At 42.9% G+C, this 21,211-nt stretch overlaps 1 protein-coding gene across 25 annotated transcripts in view; it reads right to left on the bottom strand.

Moving 5' to 3' along the window:
* Nucleotides 1-7,346: 7,346 nt before the first annotated feature.
* The window catches only part of LOC120029841 (transcription factor 7-like 2), a 95,770-nt gene continuing 81,905 nt past the window's right edge, over nt 7,347-21,211 (bottom strand). For 2 of the 25 annotated variants that reach the window (XM_038975127.1, XM_038975136.1), the window contains 8 exons: nt 20,332-20,418; nt 15,747-15,884; nt 15,419-15,581; nt 14,993-15,100; nt 14,350-14,413; nt 13,514-13,564; nt 11,443-11,515; nt 7,348-8,402 (listed from right to left, as the gene is read on the bottom strand). In XM_038975127.1, the coding sequence (XP_038831055.1) occupies nt 7,940-8,402; nt 11,443-11,515; nt 13,514-13,564; nt 14,350-14,413; nt 14,993-15,100; nt 15,419-15,581; nt 15,747-15,884; nt 20,332-20,418 (1,147 nt within the window). In that variant the 3' untranslated portion in view covers nt 7,348-7,939. Of the gene's footprint in view, nt 8,403-11,442; nt 11,516-12,038; nt 12,112-13,513; nt 13,565-14,349; nt 14,414-14,992; nt 15,101-15,418; nt 15,582-15,746; nt 15,885-20,331; nt 20,419-21,211 lie in introns of all 25 variants that reach the window. The other 23 variants (XM_038975130.1, XM_038975140.1, XM_038975129.1 and 20 more) reach the window with 18 other exon arrangements.

The following is a 21,211-nucleotide window of genomic DNA, read 5'->3' as shown; positions in this document are numbered from 1 at the left end:
AGCTTTTCGAGCTAAAGGATAGCTGATGACCACAAACCGTGGTTAGCTGAATACTAACGTTAGCCAGTAAACTGGCTAGTTTCTGGCTAGCTTCTGATTAGCTTCTGGGTAGCTTCTGACTAGCTTCTGGGTAGCTTCTGGCCAACTTCTGGTTAGCTTCTGGCTAGCTTCTATTGTGGATTTCAGAAATGAGGTAAATATTACATTTTTTTAAATTGGTGAGGCAGGTTGCAGGAAAGTGTTTTGAAGTTGAGTTTTTGGAAAAGAAAAATATATAAAAGATATGCGAAGAAAGATGTAAATATATATATATACACGGGACACGACAACACGAGGACAAAGAACGTCTGACTGCTATGCCATCTTGGAATAATAATATGAAGAGAAATCATAGATAAAACTTATCGGTGCTCATTGCCCATTGGGCATAAACATTACACAACACGTTGGAAAAATCAAATTCAACAACGAGTGGTTTGGAAGGAATCAGTGTCTAACCATAAATCCAGAGAACGACATACTTTAATGACAAAATTTGCCCACAAGAAGGAACATCATACCACCTTCCTGTCCAACAATGTTTTGTATGCTGCTGCATGAATGATGTAATATGCCAGAGAGATGTGTATACTGTAGCTAAGAAAGTAATACTAAGTGTATATTGTGTAGTGAGCCGTTAGTAGCCCATGTGCCTCACCCTAATAATTTGGTCCCTTTCCCCCTCATAACTTAGCCTACTGTTCTGACTTGGTGGTGCACATGTAGTCTATACTATTCTTCAACCACATTCCACCACCATGACCAACCCAAAACGCACCCGGTTGCCCCACTTGGCCAAGTCCAATTCATCTTCTGATTGTAAAAGTTGCTAGGACAGAAGATTAGCATTTTGTTTTAATGTCATCATCAAATATTGTAAGAGCTTTCATTGTCTGCTTATATGGCCCCTTTATTTATCCTACGGTTCTGACTTGGTGTACAGGGAGAATACTGTAAGAACGACCCATGTTCTGAATTCTGTCGCTGTACATTTCAAAAGTTCTGAACAAATAGTTATATTGACAAGTCCTTAATGTCTTAATCAAAATTACGGATTGCCTCTTATCCACTCATCCTTCCCTTAGGCCATAGTTTGTACATCTCAATTATCAGTAGAAACCATATTTATTTAAGCAAGTCAGCCAAATCAGCTATGTTTTTTAAAAAGGCAATAAATAAGGCTGAATGCCAGACAAGGCTCCGCTGATAACCAAGTGTAGCGGTGGTAAGGATTCACTTCATGGTGCTGAAAAGAAAGCTCTGCTGTTTGGACAGCTTTATGTGGGCTCTAACAGTTTGTGGGCACCGTTTGTCACCGTTACAGTGCAATTCATGTATTGTTAAGTGTTGTGCTGGCATGCATTAAAAAAGTGACATTTGCCCCACCAAGATATACATGTTAAAAACGCCACTGGGAAAGACGCCTGTATATTTGTAGTGACTGGGTGTATTGATACACCATCCAAAGTGTAATTAATAACTTCACCATGCTCAAAGAGATAGTCAATGTCTGCTTTTTTTTACCCATCTACCAATAGGTGCCCTCCTTTGTGAGGCATTGGAAAACCTTCCTGGTCTCTGTGGTTGAATCAGTGTTTGAAATTCACTGCTCGACTGAGGGACCTGACGGATAATTGTGTGGGGTACAGAGATGAGGTAGTCATTCAAAAATCCTGTTAAACACTATATTGCACACAGAGTCCATGCAACCTGTTAAGCACATTTTTACTCCTGAACTTATTTAGGCTTGCCATAATAAAGGGGTTGAATACTTATTGACTCAAGATATTTCAGCTTTTATTTTTTTATTAATTTGTACAAATGTAAAAAAAAAAACTGTGACAAAAAATAGAGTATAGAGCCAAATATTTTTTTTAGGTTCACTGTCCAAATAAAGTGTATATAGAGCCAGAGATTCAATGAATTGGGAATACAGTACTATGATATATTAATTTTAATTTAACCTTTATTTAACTAGGCAAGTCAGTTAACTTAATTCCAGTTTAAGAACAAATTCCTATTTACAATGACGGCCTACCCCGGCCAAACCCTCCCCTAACTCGGACGACGCTGGGCCAATTGTGCACCGCCCTATGGGACTCCCGATCACAGCCGGTTGTGATCCAGCCTGGGATCGAACCAGCGTCTGTAGTGACACCTCTAGCACTGAGAAACAGTGACTCAGACTGTTGCACCACTTGGGAGACTGTAGGCCTACACATGACTAAGTGTTACACGTGGTTTTGGTACTGAAAGGAAGTGGAAGGTATAGAGGAAGTGTTGAATGAAAATGTACTTCAGGCTAAAGAAATAAACAAGAGAAACATAACAATATACACTGCTCTTCCTGACATGGTGTGATGTATAATTATTACTGGTACATGGTTTGGGATATTGTTGTGTATGGGTACCTAACAAATAAGTACACATAAAAAATGGACCATCGGAGAAACAGTTCAAACTTGGCTTTGTACACGTCTTTTTAGCTATCACTGAATAAAGCCACTTCCCGAGACTTGGAGGAGAGAATACTGTCACCGATGAAAATGTTCTTAAATCAAACTGAGCTAATTCTTTTTTTGTCATTTCAAACTGAGCTCAAGGAGTTATCGCCCTTGACCCAAGGTGTCATGGTAAGGGAAGGCAGGCATTGTGACATTTTAGGTGGTTTCATTCAATTCACAATCCATCTGTATCTCTTTAAGATGCCTTGATGTATTTAATTGTGTCTTTAAAAACATTTCCTCAATGATATATTCTTAAAAGCATTATAAATATATATGATGGGCTGTCATTTCTCTTTGCTTATTTCAGCTGTTCCTGCCATAATATGGACTTGGTCTTTTACCAAATACGGCTATCGTCTGTATACCACCCCAAACATGTCACAACACAACTGATTGGCTCAAGTGCATTAAGAAGAAAAGAAATTCCACCAATTAACTTTTAACAAGGCACACCTGTTAATTGAAATGCTGGTTGAGAGAATGCCAAGAGTGTGCAAAGCTGTCATGAAGGCAAAGGGTGGCAACTTTGAAGAATCTAAAATCTCAAATATATTTTGATTTGTTTTACACTTTTTTGGTTACTGCATGATTCCATATGTGCTATTTCATAGTTTGATGTCTTCACTATTATTCGACAATGAAGAAAATAGTAAAAATAAAGAAAAACCATAGAATGAGTAGGTGTGTTCAAACTTTCGACAGGTACTGTGTATCCTTTTTCAGGACCTTGTCTTTCAAAGATAATTCGTAAAAATCCAAATAACTTCACAGATCTTCATTGTCTTCACTGTTTCTTCACTGTTTCCCATGCTTGTTCAATGAATCATAAACAATTAATGAACTTGCACCAATGGAACGGTCTTTAAGACACCAACAGCTTACAGACGGTAGGCAATTAAGGTCAGAGTTATGAAAACTTAGGACACTAAAGAGGCCTTTCTACTGACTGAAAAACACCAAAAGAAAGATGCCCATGGTCCCTGCTCATCTCCGTGAACGTGCCTTAGGCATACTGCAAGGAGGCATGAGGACTGCAGATGTGGCCAAGGCAATAAATTGCAATGTCCGTACTGTGAGACGCCTAAGACAGAGCTACAGGGAGACAGGACGGACAGCTGATCGTCCTCGCAGTGGCAGACCACGTGTAACTACACCTGCACAGGATTGGTACATCCGAACATCACACCTGCAGGACAGGTACAGGATGGCAACAACAACTGCCTGTGTTACACCAGGAACACACAATCCCTCCATCAGTGCTCAGACTGTCCGCAATAGGCTGAGAGAGGCTGGACTGAGGGCTTGTAGGCCTGTTGTAAGGCTGGTCCTCACCAGACATCACCGGCAACAACGTCACCTATGGGCACAAACCCACTGTCGGTGGACCAGACAGAACTGGCAAAAAGTGCTCTTCACTGACGAGTCACGGTTTTGTCTCACCAGGGGTGATGGTCGGATTCGCGTTACACCGAGGCCTGTACTCTGGAGCGGGATCGATTTGAAGATGGAGGTTCCGTCATGGTCTGGGGCAGGGTGTGTGACTGCAACACCGGACTGAGCTTGTTGTTATTACAGGAAATCTCAACGCTGTGTGTTACAGGGAAGACATCCTCCTCCCTCATGTGGTACCCTTCCTGCAGGCTCATCCTGACATTCCCGTTAAGACAGGAATGTCAGTGTTCTGCCATGGCCAGTGAAGAGCCCGGATCTCAATCCCATTGAGCACGTCTGGGACTTGTTGGATCGGAGGGTGAGGGATAGGGCCATTCCCTCCAGAAATGTCTGGGAACTTGCAGGTGCCTTGGTGGAAGAGTGGGGTAACATCTCACAGCAAGAACTGGCAAATCTGGTGCAGTCCATGAGGAGGAGATGCACTGCAGTACTTAATGCAGCTGGTGGCCACACCAGATACTGACTGTTACTTTTGAAATTCCATTTCTGTTAGTCACATGTCTGTGGAACTTGTTCAGTTTCTGTCTCACTTGTTGAATCTTGTTATGTTCATACAATTATTTACACAAGTTAAGTTTGCTGAAAATTAACGCAGTTGACAGTGAGAGGACGTTTCTTTTTTTGCTGAGTTTATATACACACTACCGTTCATAAGTTTGGGGTCACTTTGAAATGTCCTTGTTTTTTAAAGAAAATTAAAAAAAATTCTCTAAAACGACGTTGGAGGCAGATTATGGTAGAGAAATGAAAATTCAATTCTCTGGCAAAAGCTCTGGTAGACATTCCTGCAGTCAGCATGCCAATTGCATGCTCCCTCAAAACTTGAGACATCTGTGGCATTGTGTTGTGACACAACTGCACATTTTAGAGTGGCCTTTTATTGTCCCCAGCGCAAGGTGCACCTGTGTAATGATCATGCTGTTTAATCAGCTTCTTGATATGCCACACCTGTCAGGTGGATGGATATCTTGGAAAAGGAGAAATGCTCACTAACGGGGATGTAAACAAATTTGTGCACAACATTTGAGAGAAATTAACTTTTTGTGCTCATGGAAAACGTCTGTGATTTTTTAGTTCATGAAACATGCAACCAACCCTACATGTTGAGTTTATATTTTTTATTCAGTGTAGTTTGGGGACTTTTTTGCCGATGGGGGGATACAGACAAAAATGTTGCCCGTGCTGACGACATCTATATTGGTCCGTTAATATAGGACTAGCACACGTTGGCATTGAATGAGTAGGTTTGTCTTTGACTGGGACTGTATGTTTTCCAGTTTCTTGAAATACTTTGCAAATGCAACTTATTTCAATGTGAAAACTGAAATGGTCTATTCATTCCTTTTCTATTTTAGTAGACGCTCTTATCCAGAGCAACTTACAGTAGTGAGTGCATACATTTTCATATTTTTTCGTTCTGGTCACCATGTGGTTATCAAACCCACAACCCTAGCATTGCAAGCGCCATGCTTTACCAACTGAGCTACATCATCACAAACCACTTGATGTCTCAAAGTACCTTTCATTGTGATGGAAAGTCTACAGGTACAAACCTAGATGACCAGCCTATGTACAATACACTAATGTACTTTGACATTAAGTGGTTTGTAAGGATGGTAAATTAATACTGCACAAAAAGTGATTGTTTTCCATGTTATTTGATCAAGAAAAATATTTAATTTGATATGGATGTTTTGTGTGTTTGCCCATAACTTTGCACCTTTTGATGTAAATGTTTGAGAACAGGGTTTTGTTTTTTCTGGATTCCATTAAAATGACCATCGCAGAGAAAGGGACAGGGCAACAACTCTTACAATTCCAACTATTGAATCCTGCAAGATACTGTACTTAATTATACTACCTTTTTTGCCATAACGGACATGGAAAACAATAAAAAATGGCCCATGCTACAGACGTCTATATTGGTCCGCTAATACTAGTAAAGGCCCAGTGCACAATTTTTTTAAGTCAATTTCTTTATATTTGATTAATATTTTTTTTATTACGATTTTTTAGGGGGTGCTGCTGCACCCTCAGCACCCCTAATTCCCGCGGCTATGCCTTTACACTACTGCGATCTCTCATTTTGTTGCTGCACTCACATATTCTATCACAAAAGTTAGACACAGATTTATCTGCACATACTAAGTCGCTTTTATTAATACAGAACTGCATGCTACAGAGACTGTACAGCATAAACATTTATTCATTACAAAAACATGGTTTTGGAACCATTTAAAATAACAGGGAAAAAAACAAAAAATTAAACAAAAGATAAGAGCATAAAATAGAACAGGAACATCACAGCCGTTAAGGAAACATTCAAACTATTCATCATTAGCATCTTAATAAACCAGAGAAGAAATCGACAGGTTACAGTCGCGTCATGTCAACTACAATGGTACCGAGTGGATGATTCTCTTGTAGCTTTTTTTACAGCCTCTTGCAACATCAACATGCCTATTTTTTCTATCTACCTATATGTAGCTGTGTACTTAAAAGTGGCAGTTTGTGTATTTTTTTGTAGTTATTTCATAGTTTTTTATGAACCTCCTAATATACATAATTTGGCCCTTGTGGGTTTATACAGTATGATGTCCGTCTTTTTAATCAGTTTAAATTGTAATATTTGACAATCTGCTACCAAACACATTTGTTATAGCAACATTTATACTACATACATAGCAATCTATGTAACGTCACAGCAAAGTATGGTTTTAAAAAACAAAAAACAATCAACAACAGAAAAACCCTACAGCGTGGTTAGAGGGGGGAGAGAAAATTATCACAAAATTTGGCACGGAAAATCTGTACACAAATCTACAGTCTGGTAGAGATGAGACTGTGCAATAAAAAAGAAGGGCTTTGACACTTTCCCAAACTACTGAAGACACGGTACCCACTGTCCCTTGTTGTTTCAAGTTTCTTTTCTTCTTTTGTAAAATGGCTTATAGACGCATTTCTTGAAATGAAGTTGTGCATACCTCTGTTCGTGAAATCTACACAGTACATTGGGTGGAATCCAACAAAAAGATTTACCTTTAAAACCTCCTTGTAAAAATGGATCATTTTATATATAAGTTGCTTACGTTAAGAAAAAATATTTATACAATGTATTAAGAAAAGAAAATATTTAAAAAGGGACAACATACAAGATACAACAAGCAATCTCTAAAGCAATAAATACTACTGGTCCTAGCGTTGTGACATTTTGTATTGAATACCGCAACCCCCCCACCCACCCCAATAGCCCTCCCCCTGTCTCCCCTCCAAGTCCAACCACCCCACCTGACTCCACCCCCAAAGGTAAACAACAACAAAAAAGACAACGTAATGGAACAATGCACATTAAAACAATACCCCCCCCCCCCCACACACACCAATATTTCTGTACATTTAAAGAAGAACAAGTAACATCACAATTAAAGTTGTTCCTCAGTAAGAGAGGTGTCTCCACGATCCTCATGCCCTCCAGGGTTTGTACGGGTATCAAATGATTGGTTCGCAAGCTCGTATTTAATACAAATAATGAAGGAGAACCAACTCTTTCAAGAAAAGGGCTCATTGAATAATCATCTAACCTACCTTTTTATATCTGTCATTTAAACATGTTTAAGTGGAACTACATAACAATTTTCTGTTGCACTGTTTAACACTACAAAATAAAAAATAAAAAAAATAAAAGTTAAGAAAATGTTGGCAGATTCCCAAAGCTATACTCTACAGCTCTTTGTATTATTCATTCATTATAATAATTATATATATTTTTTTGATAATGATGGGTCAAATATTGACCAATGAACTTTGATAAAACAATAACTAATTTTCAAAGCCTTATGGCACAGAAATAGACAAAAAGATAGAAAAGAAAGAGGGCCCGAATAGAGGTGTGCAGAGCTAGAAAAATAGGAAGGAAGGACAGGAGTGAATAAGGAGGGAGGCTACTCTATAGACTTGGTCACGAGCGACAGAGGCTGAGGGGCCGTGGAGTTGGGGTGTAGCGAGTGGGAATGACACAGCGATGCTGCCGAGGGCCTGGCCAGGGAGGCGCCTGAGGAGCCCGGTTGCCGCGAGGACGAGACATTGCCGTGGTCATGGGCTCCGTTGTGGGCTGCGCCAGGCATTTTACCCGCTGCAGCAGCAGAGTTTTCCAGCAGAACCAAAGATGGCGGAGGAGGATGCCCAGCCAGGAGGTGCGGGTGGTGGAGAGGCTGGTGGGCCGGTTTCATAGTCAGTGAGAGAGGTTGCATTTGTTCAGTCTGAGGTTTGGACTCTTTCGAGGAGGGGGAGGGGGCCACCGAGGAGGGGGAGGATGGGGGGGAGTCTAGTAAGCTTCCGTCCGAAGAGGGAGGACTGGCACAGCTGCCTTCACCTTGGATGTAGCGAATGCACTTTTTTTTTCTCCTGGAGATGGGGGACAGAGAAAGACGCTTTTTAGCATGACATACCAGAACTGACAGCAATCTGCTGGGCAATAGCTGAGCCTTAGCAGTCAACTTAAATGCACCATCTTGTTTAATTTGCATAATGCATACCATCAGTGTCTTAAAGATTCAATCTAAAACGTATTTCTGGTCCTTAAATGATTGTTGTTTTCTGGTGCATTTAAGTGGTTGCCACCACTACAGCCTGGCTGAGGACTAAGGCTACAAGTGGCCTTCTCAGATTCCCAGGACATATACAGTACAACACAGTACACCAAACAGACAGACAGGATAATGAAATAGGAGAGGCGGCAGGATGATGAAAATGATGGATGAGAAATGTATGAAGAATAAAGAAGGATGAAGAATGGTTTTCATGGCAAATCTATAACAGCTCCCTTTTCTTTCTTCTATTTTAAAAAGTATTTTAATCTTACAAAAGCTCTGACGAAGGCCTTAAGGCCGATAGGTAAAGCTTATTAAAGAGCAGTGATACTATCAAGAGCAGTGTGCGGGTTTCTTCTTTTTTCTCAAACGTTTCCTCACAGACTTCTGATCTTGACTGAAACAAAGAGCTTGTCCTGGTGAAGAGCTACCGCCAGGGATCACCCTGCTCTTCTGAAATACTAGTCCTCCCTCTCTCCTCCCTTCCCTCCACTATCCTGACCTCTCTTTCTCTCTCTCCTTTCCTTAGAGGGGAGAGTTTGGAGTTCAGGGGGGATCCACACTACGCTGCACCTGCCCCTAAGACATATGTGTGAGTATGAAGGGTAACGGCGTCATGTTTGCATTTCTGCTCGGGTTTGGACCCTCCCCTGTCTGGCGTGCCTGCAGCATGTGTATGTGTGTGTGTGCTATGTTCAATTGGGGTGGAGGAAGGGAGGGAGGGAGGGGGAGCCTCTGCCCACCTCGTCTTACCCTGACCTCTACAACAACTCCTTATCACAAGGACTGTGCTTGCCTGAAGGGCAAATACACTGTGGTTCAGACTGTGTTGCTAGCTCACAGGGACAATGAGCAAGGAGAAATAACATAATTCGTAGGTGTGGAGGGAGGGAAGGAGAAGGGCAGAAGTGACTGAAAGAAATTATGCTTTGGTTCAGCTAGCCTTTGAGAAATGTCAGCATCTCTGTTCTATTGTTCAATCAAGTCATACCCTGCCTGTACAAACAGTGTGTGAGAGAGAAAGAGATGGAAAAAAAGAGAGGGAGATCGATCAGTGAGAACTGATAAAACAGAGGAATGAAGAGAAAGGGAGAATGGGGAAAGAAAAGCAGACATTTGGACAGCCACATATACCTTACATTGATAGCATGCTGAACAAAAAACGCAAGCACTTCTGTGACTGAACAATTACACAAAGAGGACAGGCACACAACATGGACACACAAGAAAGAGTAAACCACAGGGAAATGTCAACTGAAAAGCAAGGAAAGGGAGTTGGGGTTGAGTTGTCTGCTTGGCTGTCAAAGACCCTGTATGAGTATTGTGTGGTATTGACTGTTAGCTACCATCGTAAAATGCTATTATTCTGCCAGTGCTAGGCTGTGTCTCTTCCTCTGTCAAGGCTAAACTGATAACTGCCTGTCAAACCGCTACAAATGAGCTAATATCCATTTTTTAACAGACATATCGATTGATAGTATGTGCCTGTGTAACATATTGATTTCTCCGTCTCCAGGGGAATTACGCCAGATGCATCTTTCAGGAAATGGATCCCAGTGAGGTCTGTTAACCTCTCGGCTCCTTAAACGAAGCAGGAATTATCCCTGGCTATTCCCAAGCCTGGCCCTCTGGCACCCCGTCGCTGCCTCGCTCATCATTTACCCGTTACGTTCATGGACTAGATCAGGAAATACTGTGAGAATATCATCCATTTCTCAATGTGATCAACTGTGTACGCCTTCATTAAAATCTACAGTGAAAGTACTTGTTACTGTTGAAACTGAGTGTGGAGTATTTCTAAAAGAGTTCAGCTGTATGAACGGCTTTGTGGATTACTTTAATTGGATGTTGACTTCAATTGAATGCCATATGAATTCAATGTTTATAACCGCTCATAAAATGTGAGGGGAAAAGTGACTCGGTAAGATCACTCAATATCCTGTTTTCTTTGAGGCAATGACAAAATGGCAGAAATCTTTCCGGAGTAATAACTCCAGATCAATATTGAAAACAAAATAAGAAAAATGAAATGCGTTGATAGGTCACATGCCTTGGGTTGACCAGTGATACACAGTACCAAACGGCATGATACAATGGTCAGGGTAGAGGTGGGGATACAGTGCAAGCCAGACACAGAGAGGGGTATTACTTAGCAGAAACAAATACCTACCATGAAAATATTCCCAATTCAAAGACTGCTTGTGTCAGAACAGAAAGACAACATGTAGGGACTAAGTACGGGTTATCAGAGAGGAGTTTGGAGGAAGAAGAAGAGGAGGAGGAGGAAGAGGGCATAGAAAAAAGTCACTCTGGTGCCCTCTGAGAAGCAGGGCCAAGTCTTAGCATGACAAGGTTATCAAGAGGGCCAATTCAGACAGACACTTAAGACAGTTAGGATGTCAGGCACTTACATACAGCCTGGATAGAAAATGGATTTCAACCTTTCAACTTGGCACAAGAATGGTATCAGAAACCATAAATGTCTTTTAAAAAATTATATTACAACAAAAATACCCAAAGGTCTCCTAAATTTGATTGTTTACAATGTTGCAACCGGGACCTTACTTTACAATGTTATTGTTATCGCCGAGGTAGTGTAAAAATAACAATGCTAGTAAATCCATTTTCTGCCACTGGGCTTCTAGTTTTCAAAGAAAATAAGTAAAATGACTTGCTTAGAGAAGCTACAGCAAGAAATTCCACAATCAGGAAAAGGATCAGATAAAAGAAGGCCATCAATTAATACATTGAAGAAAACATAATACATATATTTTCGAGGGATGTCTTGAGAAGACGTAAGAGAAGGAAGTGGTTGTCTATACGGTTGTCCTCCCATAGATACTACAGGGGTATACCTGCATGGTTTGCACCATAAACTCAGCTGGTCAAGCCCGAACAAGGCACGACACTTCTTTGGGGTATTTGCATCTGTTAGCCAAAGAGGTAGACACACAAACAATACAAAAACACAGAAAATGGACACGTCATTGGACAGACAACACATGTAGGCAGGGCTTAGGTTTGGGCTGTCAACACTGGGACTTCCTCCACACAGAACAGGCCATCACATCTCCAACTCCTCTCAGACCCAGTCTACCATCTGATGAGTCCTGCCCCTCATTGTGGCTAATTCCTAAAGAGAATACCCCCTATTGGACCCGCCCAACCCCACATCTATATGTTGAGAATCTAGAGTTATATACAAACACCACTCAGACAAACACACGCACACACATTGACGCATACCCTGTTAACCCTGTTCCCAAACACCAATAAAACTAGTGGATAGAGGCAGGCCAAACTAGCAGGGCTGGGTTGGAGGAAGAATTGGGAGGTGGCGAAAGCCTGGCGAAGGAAGGAGAGAGGGAGTCGGGGAGGGAAGGAGGAAGTCCCAGCTCAGAGAACAGCCGTCACCTGGCCCCGGTGTTCATGCCACACACACCATACACACCTGCACGGGCCACACCAGTTATTCTGCTGATCAAGCCCAAAGCGCGCTCGACACTTCTTAGGAGCGCTCAGGTCTGATGCCACAACAAGGAGGGAAGCCAGCAGAGGAGGAAGAAAAACCAAAAAGGGGGGAAGAGAAAGAGGAGAAAAATAAAGGAGAAAAATCGTAAACCAGTGAGGCTTCGAGTCTCGAAATCGTGGCATATTTAGCTTATTTCCCCCCCTAATTAAAAAGATGCAAGTAATTGTGCAGTATGCCTTTATAGAAAATGACTGTCAGAAGACACGGTTAGTGTTTCAGACATTAGTCAAATCAAACCACAAGCAAAAAGTTAACAAATGCATAAATGTGCAAGGATTAAGTTTAAAAAAGCTAATAAAAAGATAATACGTATTTGTTTAAGGTGGAGAATACAATGGGGGAAACAATGCAGACCTGATTTCATTTCTGCTAAGTGCCATTCATAGTTATCTTTTTATCAGCATATTTGAAAAGGAGAGGGTATAGGTGGTAGGTAGGAAGAGGCAGCAGTATCAGACTGTTAAAATAAGGGAAGGTTTGGGTTAGTCCCTGCCAGGGAAAGCATTAAAGGGTTGAACCCTATTGAATGCAGCAAGGGCACTTCTACTTAGACCTGAATTCAAACACCTGACACAAAGTTTTCCTTTACCTTGACCTGTCAACAAACAATTTGTTGTGTAATCTTCTAGAACTCTACCATAGGCTCTACACAGGCAGCCCAATTCAGATTCCCCCCCTTCGTCTTTTGACCAATCAGATCAGCTCTGAAAATGTGAAAAAATCTGATGTGGTCAAAAGACCAATTAGTGGAAAAAAAATATCAGAATTAGGCTACCTGTGTAAACGCAGCCATAATGGCTTAATAATCAAATGTAGAGCAAAGTTTACACTTGGGTCAAAGGAGGAATCCTGTGGTGAGTTGTTTGAATCCAGGCCTTAGTTTGAGCAGAGACAGCATAGAAGGGGAATAGGCCCAACTCATGCTGGCCCAGGGAAAGGAACAGGTGCAGCTACTGAAGCAAATAGATTAAGGAGGTTTACCCTGACTAACATCAAATCTCTGGGTCATAACTCAACATTAAGATTCTGTAACTTTTACAGTCACTGCTAGAAATATATACTACATATTGATTTGGCCAGATGGGGAAGATTGTTCTGGAATGAATTACTTTAACATAGAAGCATCATTAAATAAATGTGTAAGTATATCAAATGAAACATACTTTTGCTAGTATAATAAATAAAATGGACAAATAAATAAACATAAGCAACATTTTAAGAAATAAAGCAGCAAACAAAATCAATAACATCCTTCAAAATATTGTACTTAGCTTAGTAAAATTACTTTTAAATAGAATAGAATACACATACATAGATAAATAAATACATGATAAACCAAAAAAAAAAAAAAAAAAAACAAGTTAGTAATTTAAGACTCAAAATGACATTAGCACCTGTAATCGGAGGGAGTGAAAGGCAAGGGTTTGGAAAATATTCTCTGTGTTCTGAAAAAAAGAACAGATAGAGAGGCCTTCAAGAGGGGATCTGTCACGTAAACGAGCGTAAAATACAGTTTAATATGCCGCATTTCTCCTTCTCAACTCACAATATGGATTATCAGAAGAATATGAATAATAAGAATATAAAATGAAGAAATAATAGAATTAGCAAACCTCCTTAATTTCAAGAAGTGGGTGATTTTTGTTTGTTTGTGTGCATGCATGCAGACAAGCAGGGGCAGCCCAAGTTACACACACACACACACACACACACACACACACACACACACACACACACACACACACACATGCACCCACACACGCGCACACACACACAGACACACACAAGCACAGTCTATCTGCAGGGCACAGGCATTATAACACACAGACACACACAACACTGGCAAAGTTAATGGCTCTCACAATGCTTAAATTTCACATTCTCAAAACACACATCACAGTATCATAAATGCTGGGGGGCAAAGTGGAGAGGGGTGATGTTGGCGGGGGTGAGGAGGAGGGATGAGGCTGGTGGAGGGGGGGGTCATGCATATTCAATGTTATTAGCTGGGGAAGGCTAGGGGAGGGGATGGGGAATGGAAGGAGGGGGCGAACAAGCAAGTCTACCATTTAAATATTGCATTGGGTAGCATAACTATGTACAAAAAAACGAGCCAGGCACAACAACACAAAAAGAAAAAAAACGGGCTAGACTTTTATCTTGTGAGATGTCACACAGTCCTGACACATGATGGGGCTCCTCTAATAGGAGGTAATTGGCGCTCACTTACCATTGCCCTCTCCTGGCTGCTTATCCCTTTTTCTCTTCTTCTTTTTGCCCTGTTGGTTACCCGCCAAAAGAAGAGAAATAGACAGGAACCTTAGTTATTATATTGCAGAAGACCCGAGACATGAAATAAAAACGGGGCCCATATTTCTGTTTATTTATTCATTCATTCTCTCGCTCTCTCTTTCTCTGCCCGCTGGTTTTAACTGCCACTGCAGGCCATAACAGAATTTTCCCTTCTCACTTTTTGTACTTTTTCCCCCTTCTTTTATTCGGCTGCATTTTATATAGAGGCTTTGTTGGTTTGTAGTGAGGGAGTCAGATTTGTGCACAATGCTTTGGGCAGGCTGAGAGGAGTCAGAGTTTCACTGGTCAATCTGTACTGCTGGACACACCAACGCTGGGAGAGAAACTTCCTTCAGCATCAGCATTTCAGGGCTTTTAGACCCTGTTTAAATAGCCCAACATGTCTACTGTATAGTATATTGGAGATTCCATCGACTAAGGTGTTTAGGGAAACAGACAGCAGGCATTGCTAGCGAGGTGAGCTCTCAGCTCAGACAGAACAGTAAGTGCACTCATCCCAGGCACATGTCCTTGTGAGGGGAGAAGTACAGGATGTACATGTTGAAAACTTAAAAACTTACATAGTTATCTCGTGCTGACCAGCCGGGGTAGAGCTGCATGTGAAGCTGTCGCTCTTTCCGGGCCAGCTCGTAGTATTTCGCCTGCTCCTCTCGTGTTAGGGCGTGCCACTACAGACAGACACACAGAAAAAGAGAGGGAGGGGAAGAGAGAAGGACAGGACATAATACAAAGAGGTGAGTGCAAGGCGAGAAGACTATAATTGTCAACAGTAAATATGACCGTGTTCAGCCAAGAGCCGTGAGAGGTAGAGACAAAATAAGACAGGTTGCCTTTGTCTCCCAGACCGAGTAGTAGGCCTATAGTCAACTAAACCACACAGTGTGGATGGATATCTTCCCGCATTCATAGTCCCTTGTACAGGGAGTTACCAAGCTGTATCTGTATAGTGAGTGAGCCTCTGTATAGTGGTGTTGTCTCTCTCTCACCCTTCGTCCCAGGATCTGGTTGATGGCGGCGCTCTCTTTCAACGTGCACTCGGCCACCACCTTGGCCCTCATCTCCTTCATGTAGAGCATGAAGGCGTTCAGCGGCTTCTTTATGTGAGGCTGCTTCTTCTTCTCGTCCTCCTTTTTCGAGTCCTGGTGTTTCCTGTGGAGTGTGTACAGTATAGTACTGTATGGTTGGCAAATACCCAGAATTGGTATTAAACAGATTATTGTAATGGTAGAATTTAGAACAACAATACCAGTGCCAATTTTGACTACACTGCTATTTAGTTTACAATGGTGAAAACAACCAGGTGTGTGTACTCACGAGCTGTTGAGGCCTATGTCGCTGTGGGAGGACTCCTGCTTGACGTTGGGCGTGACGATGGCAGGGTGGGGGATGCCGGTCTGGTGCAAACTGTGGTGAGGGGGGACCATGTGGTGTGGGAACCTGGAGGACAGAAAACTGTGTAAATCGTCAGAGTGGACACGTGTGAAATGGAAGATGGACACATATTAGACAAAAAACAGAGACAGAATATGCTCACTCGACATTAATACAGATGTGCATATATACAGGGCCGAATCCTACCTTGAGGTTCGAGCATGAAAGTCCGATTTTCACGCAAATCTCTCATTGACGTCCAATGCATGACTTAACACAAAAGCTTGAGTTTCGCACACGTATATCAAGAAAGGATTCGGCCCATAAGTATCACAAAATTTAGATCTCACAATCACACCGAAACTGTTACACAGCAAACACACGCTACACATCACAGAGTCATATTTCATATAGTATATTCATTTTAAAAAGAGAGAATGGGAAAAGTGTTAAATAGAAAGACAGGGCAGCCATTGCACTGAAGGTTTATCTTTGACAAGCCAAAATGGTCCATGCAGACACTTCAACTACACGTGTCCTTGTAATGGATTCTATAAAATCCTCACTTGCTTCTATAACTGAGACAAAATAGTGACTTGGCTCCCCTTTTCTCCAAGGTGAATTCAGTGTTTAGTGCTGCCACCCCTCTCTCCGGACTGTGGATGACAAATACAGGTCCCAGGATGTCTTGCCCCACTTTACAATGTGACAAACTACAGGTCTATGGAGTCTTGTGCCAATCCGTTGTGTGAGCTGATGTCAAATCCCAGTCCCAGTGCACCACTTTATCTTTAACCATTGGCAAGGCACCTTTTTCTGTGCATCACTGTGTTAGGCCTATTCTATCTGTCCTCATGCTAGATCACAATTATTAATGGTGTTATCATTCTTTATCTCCCCCCTCTACATCTTCATAATACTGCTAGAATCATTTCATCATCTCCCACAGCTACAGTGATTGAGGGCAATAACCCGCATCTATTGAGCAGTGTGTGTGTGTGTGTGTGTGTGTGTGTGTGTGTGTGTGTGTGTGTGTGTGTGTGTGTGTGTGTGTGTGTGTGTGTGTGTGTGTGTATGTGTGTGTGTGTGTGTGTGTGTGTGTGTGTGTGTGTGTGTGTGTGTGTGTGTGAGAGAGAGAGAGAGAGTAAATGTGTGTGTGTGCGAGATTATCTGTATGAGTGTGTCTGTGTCTGTGTGTGCACAGTATATATCTCAGCTATGCATGACCGTTCACAAATCATAGAAAAGGAGTGGAGGATGAAGAAGGGCAAAAAAGGAGGAATATTATATATATTTTTTTAAACAGCTCATTATCTGGCTATGTCTGGCTGCATGGCTCGGAGCCAGAATATAATGATGAGCATAAACTCGCCAGGAACAACTCGTTTCTGTTGCAGGCGATCTCTGGGGAGTGTTCCCTCCCTCCTCCCTCTCTCTTGCTCTCTCCTCTCCTCCACTGCTCTTCTCTCTTCCCTTCATCATTGACACGTTTGTGTTTGCGCCATGTCATCTGCTGAGGCGACCGTGGCAGTGGCTGCGGATCACTCATCATTAGCCCGCCACACTTCCTCTACTCTCTCTCTTCCTCTTTCTCTCTCTTTTTCCTTCCTTCTCGCTCTCTTTCTCTCTCTCTTGGTGCTCTTGTTAAGTTTCCTCTGTTCCATCATCCATTTAAAAAAAAATCTTCTTCCTTCTCTACACTCCTCCTCCTCCTGCTCTCTGTCCCCTTACCACATCCACACTCCCCCTCCCTCACCCCAGCTGCCACCGCGCGGCCCAGGTTATGGTTTAAACATGACGGCCATCCCTTTGATGTGCGGGGGCATCATCATCTTGCCTCATCAGCACAGAACAGAACAGCGCCTTGGACCAATTTAGCCAACCCCCAGGCTCCTATGTCTCAATCTGAAAGGCAAGGATGGGGGGTGGGTCATTGGCTGCAACGCAGGCCCAGTGTCAGCCAGTGCCATTTAATTGCCAATGTGAGGAAGTACCCCTGTGCCTGGTTAATGTACAGGATAACGAACTCGGCCGGCGCGCTTTCCCTTCCGCAGGAAAAAAGAGGGGTAGCGAGGGAGGAAGGGAGAGAGAGCGATGAGGGGGGAACATATCAAAGTGCAGGCGTTGGGCAGGGGGGCGAGGGGTTTACACTTCTCCCCACCTGTCACATACAGGGCCCGCCAGAGATAATGGACCTGTACGGTTCCAATCCCATTATCAAAATAATGTCTCTCATTTGCTCCGTTCGACTGACTCAGCTCTCGCTTGCCTGCCTTTTTTTCCCCTTCCAGAGAATGTAATTTTTTAACAGGACCTAGGTGTAAGGTGCTCATTGAGTGGGTGCAAGGTACGAGAGCCAGACTTGCTCTCTGCATCCTAATTGGGCCGGTATGTGGCACTAGGGGCTAGTACTGAAGCACTAGTTCTCTTGTTAAGATCTGGCTAGCCAGTAAAATACAGGATCAGGACATCTCAATGTAGTTATTTGACACGGACTGGACTTTATAACTACTGGATGTCTTGTGCCATATTTAAGCACGAAAAGCCCTTTTAAAGCCAAGAGACAATTCTCAACAAAAAAAATTTTTTTGCTTCCGAAACCCTGTCATATACACGATTATCCAAACCTTCCCACTCTGTGCCATTTCTCTACGCCGTTGACAACCCAATCGGACGTCTTTTATTTTTTTGTCAATTCCCCAGTGGAAGTTATAACAAGGACATGCTAAAGCCCCTTTCTCCAGAGAGATGGAGACCTCCACCTATTCAGCTATGCTAATTCAATTAGGGCTCATCAGAACGCATTAGCTCTCCCCAGCCCCACAGCCCAGCCAATCCCCCATCCAGTAGATTCAATTAGCCTTGCTGGAAATAAGATGATCACAATGTAGAGGCCGTCATTAGGGGTGAATTAGCTGTCACTTAAAACACAGGTCCACTAGATGCTGCCAGGTCCTGGTTAGTCTGGCTGCCTGTGCTCTACCAGACACCAGATGCACCCTGCCTGTACCTGACAGCAGGGCAACCAGGGCTAGGATTGGGAGAGGGGGGGGCAAGGTCTGCTTCAGGGGGGTTGCTAGGAGTGGAAGAGGGACCCAATAGGGATAGAGAGGAGAAATTAGCGCCATCTTAACCCTGCTACACAGATGACACCCACATATGGAAAACAAGGCTGTGCTACAGTGAACTGTGAAGATGGTTGGGTCTGTTCCTAAAGCCACAAGGGAGTCTGGATCAAGGGGTGGCCAACAATGATAGAAACTATCAACCTAAGTATGTAGGTAATGTGTATTAATGAAGAATACACGTGAAGGTATATAGTTTCAACATAAGGCTAACCAAGAAAAAGGACAAACGAAGAGCTATTGGCTCACCTAGCCTTTCTTTTTAACAGAAAGTGTGAAGTCAATCTGCTTTTCTGCTTTTAATTAAAAGGAGTGTACCAAGAGGCCATGTCAGAGAGTGTGTGTGTGTATGTGTGTGTGTGAGGGAGAGAGAGAGAGAGGGTGGGGATAAGGAACCCGAGTGCACACGTGTTTAATGTCAAAGTTCTGAGGGTGTGAGGTACTATTTCACAACATTAACCTTTCCATACCCCATTCGAGGCCTCCCTCTCTCTTCTTCCCTTCTTTTGCATTCTCTCTCCTTTCCTCCCTCGCTCAACATATCCATCAACGTCACAGAGGTCTGAACAGTCGACTCTCAGGAGCTGCTTTTCCAATCAGCACGTAATTAAACTGAAGTTTGGCCTGTTCCCCATACTCCCTAGGCCTCTGCCCCCCCCCCCCCAAAACTATAAACCATCCCCGTTCCAAACTCTCCAGCTGCCTGCAATGAAATGCCTGTGAATACTGCTCTGGGCTCAGGGAGAGGGACAGGGGAAAAAGGGAGGGGCGGCCATATGGAATTGTTTGTTTTTGTTGTTGTCGTTTTTCGAAAAGACTCTGAACCTACAAATCATGGGGTACTTGTCATCCACAGTTAACTCTTCCCTCTTCCCACACAATGCAGAGAATTATAGCACAGCCCCCGGGGGAGCCATGCCCAGTTAAAAACACATAATACAACAACAACAAACATATGTGCCCCCCTGGGTTCACTTGAGTCCAGAGCTCTCCTCTTGAGCTGGACCCTAATGGACCCAACAAAGCATTAGCCAAGTGTCAAGCCCCAGTCTACATCATTCTCTCCTTTTAAGTGTCTATATGTTCATTTATCAATGTGTCTGCTGGCTAAAAACTAGGACATGCCCCGTCCATTACAGATGTGGCTGACATGCAGCTAGGGTAAATGTTCTTCAGGGGCCTCATTAGAAAGTGATAAATATAATCAATATTTCAACACATAGTGGGGGACACTGGAGGATTGGCCTTTTGAGCACGGAGACGAGAGTGTGCACTTTCCTTAAGGGAGAAGTTTATGCAGACTGTGTGTGACGCCTGTGTGTGCACCCGCGTCATGGCCTCCTCCTGTGTGTGTGTGTGTGTGTGTGTGTGTGTGCCTGTTTATCTCCCAAGGCTCAACTCACCTTTGCATGGATGCATTGACAGTGAGTGCAGTCGGGTAGGGGTGTCTAAAACCCCCTGTCGTGATTGGGTAAACAGGTTGACCTTGCCTAGGAGAAGGAAAAAGAACAAAGGGAAGAGAGGGAGGTAAAGAAACAGGGTTGATGGAAGGAGAGGAGGTAAAGCCCTCTCCCCGATCGCAGGTCTCTTTATTCTCATTTGATCAGGACTAAAATCTAGGGGATTGCAGAGTGCGGATCAAAGGAGAGGCAAACTCCGAACAATTTGAATACCACAAATTTGATAGGAATGGCTAATTAAATTTCATAACCCTTCGCTCGGTGTCGACGGAGAGGGAGCCCCTTCCTCCCCGAGCTGGAACTAGGTGTTTTGTTGTGATAATTAAAGACGAAGCGCGGGACTCTTTAATGGAGCCATCACGCTAATTGAGGTCTACACATCCAAAGACAAACAATAATGAATGTAAATTTATACCAAAATAAAGTGCAGCAAATCAAAGGGTGCCGTGGCTGCGCTCGGGGCCTCTTCCGGTATTTACATTGCGGTGAGAAAACATTAAATTAACAGAGCTTAATTTGTAGCCTTTTGTCATATTAACAAGTGTTGACAAGAGTTACCAGGGGAGAGCCCCCGTGTGGAATTGTGGGTAAAATACGGGCAATCACGGTTCATTAATCTAATTGGACAATACAGAGAAATGCAAAAATGCATTTGCCACAAAGAAGCAAGTTGGGGCTGGAGCAAAGGGGGGTTACGAAACCGCAGTGTGCTTCTGAGGCCCAGTAGTTGGTCCATTGCCAGAATGTATAAACTGGAGACAGTGGTCAGCCAGGAGTCAAATCAGTGCTTGATCAAAACTGAGAGGGCCCAGTTTGAGATAAG

The sequence above is a fragment of the Salvelinus namaycush genome, chromosome 35, assembly GCF_016432855.1.
Source record: "Salvelinus namaycush isolate Seneca chromosome 35, SaNama_1.0, whole genome shotgun sequence".
NCBI lineage: Eukaryota > Metazoa > Chordata > Actinopteri > Salmoniformes > Salmonidae > Salvelinus > Salvelinus namaycush.
The sequence above is the reverse complement of the archived record's forward strand: the minus strand, read 5'-3'. Positions and strand labels throughout refer to the sequence as shown.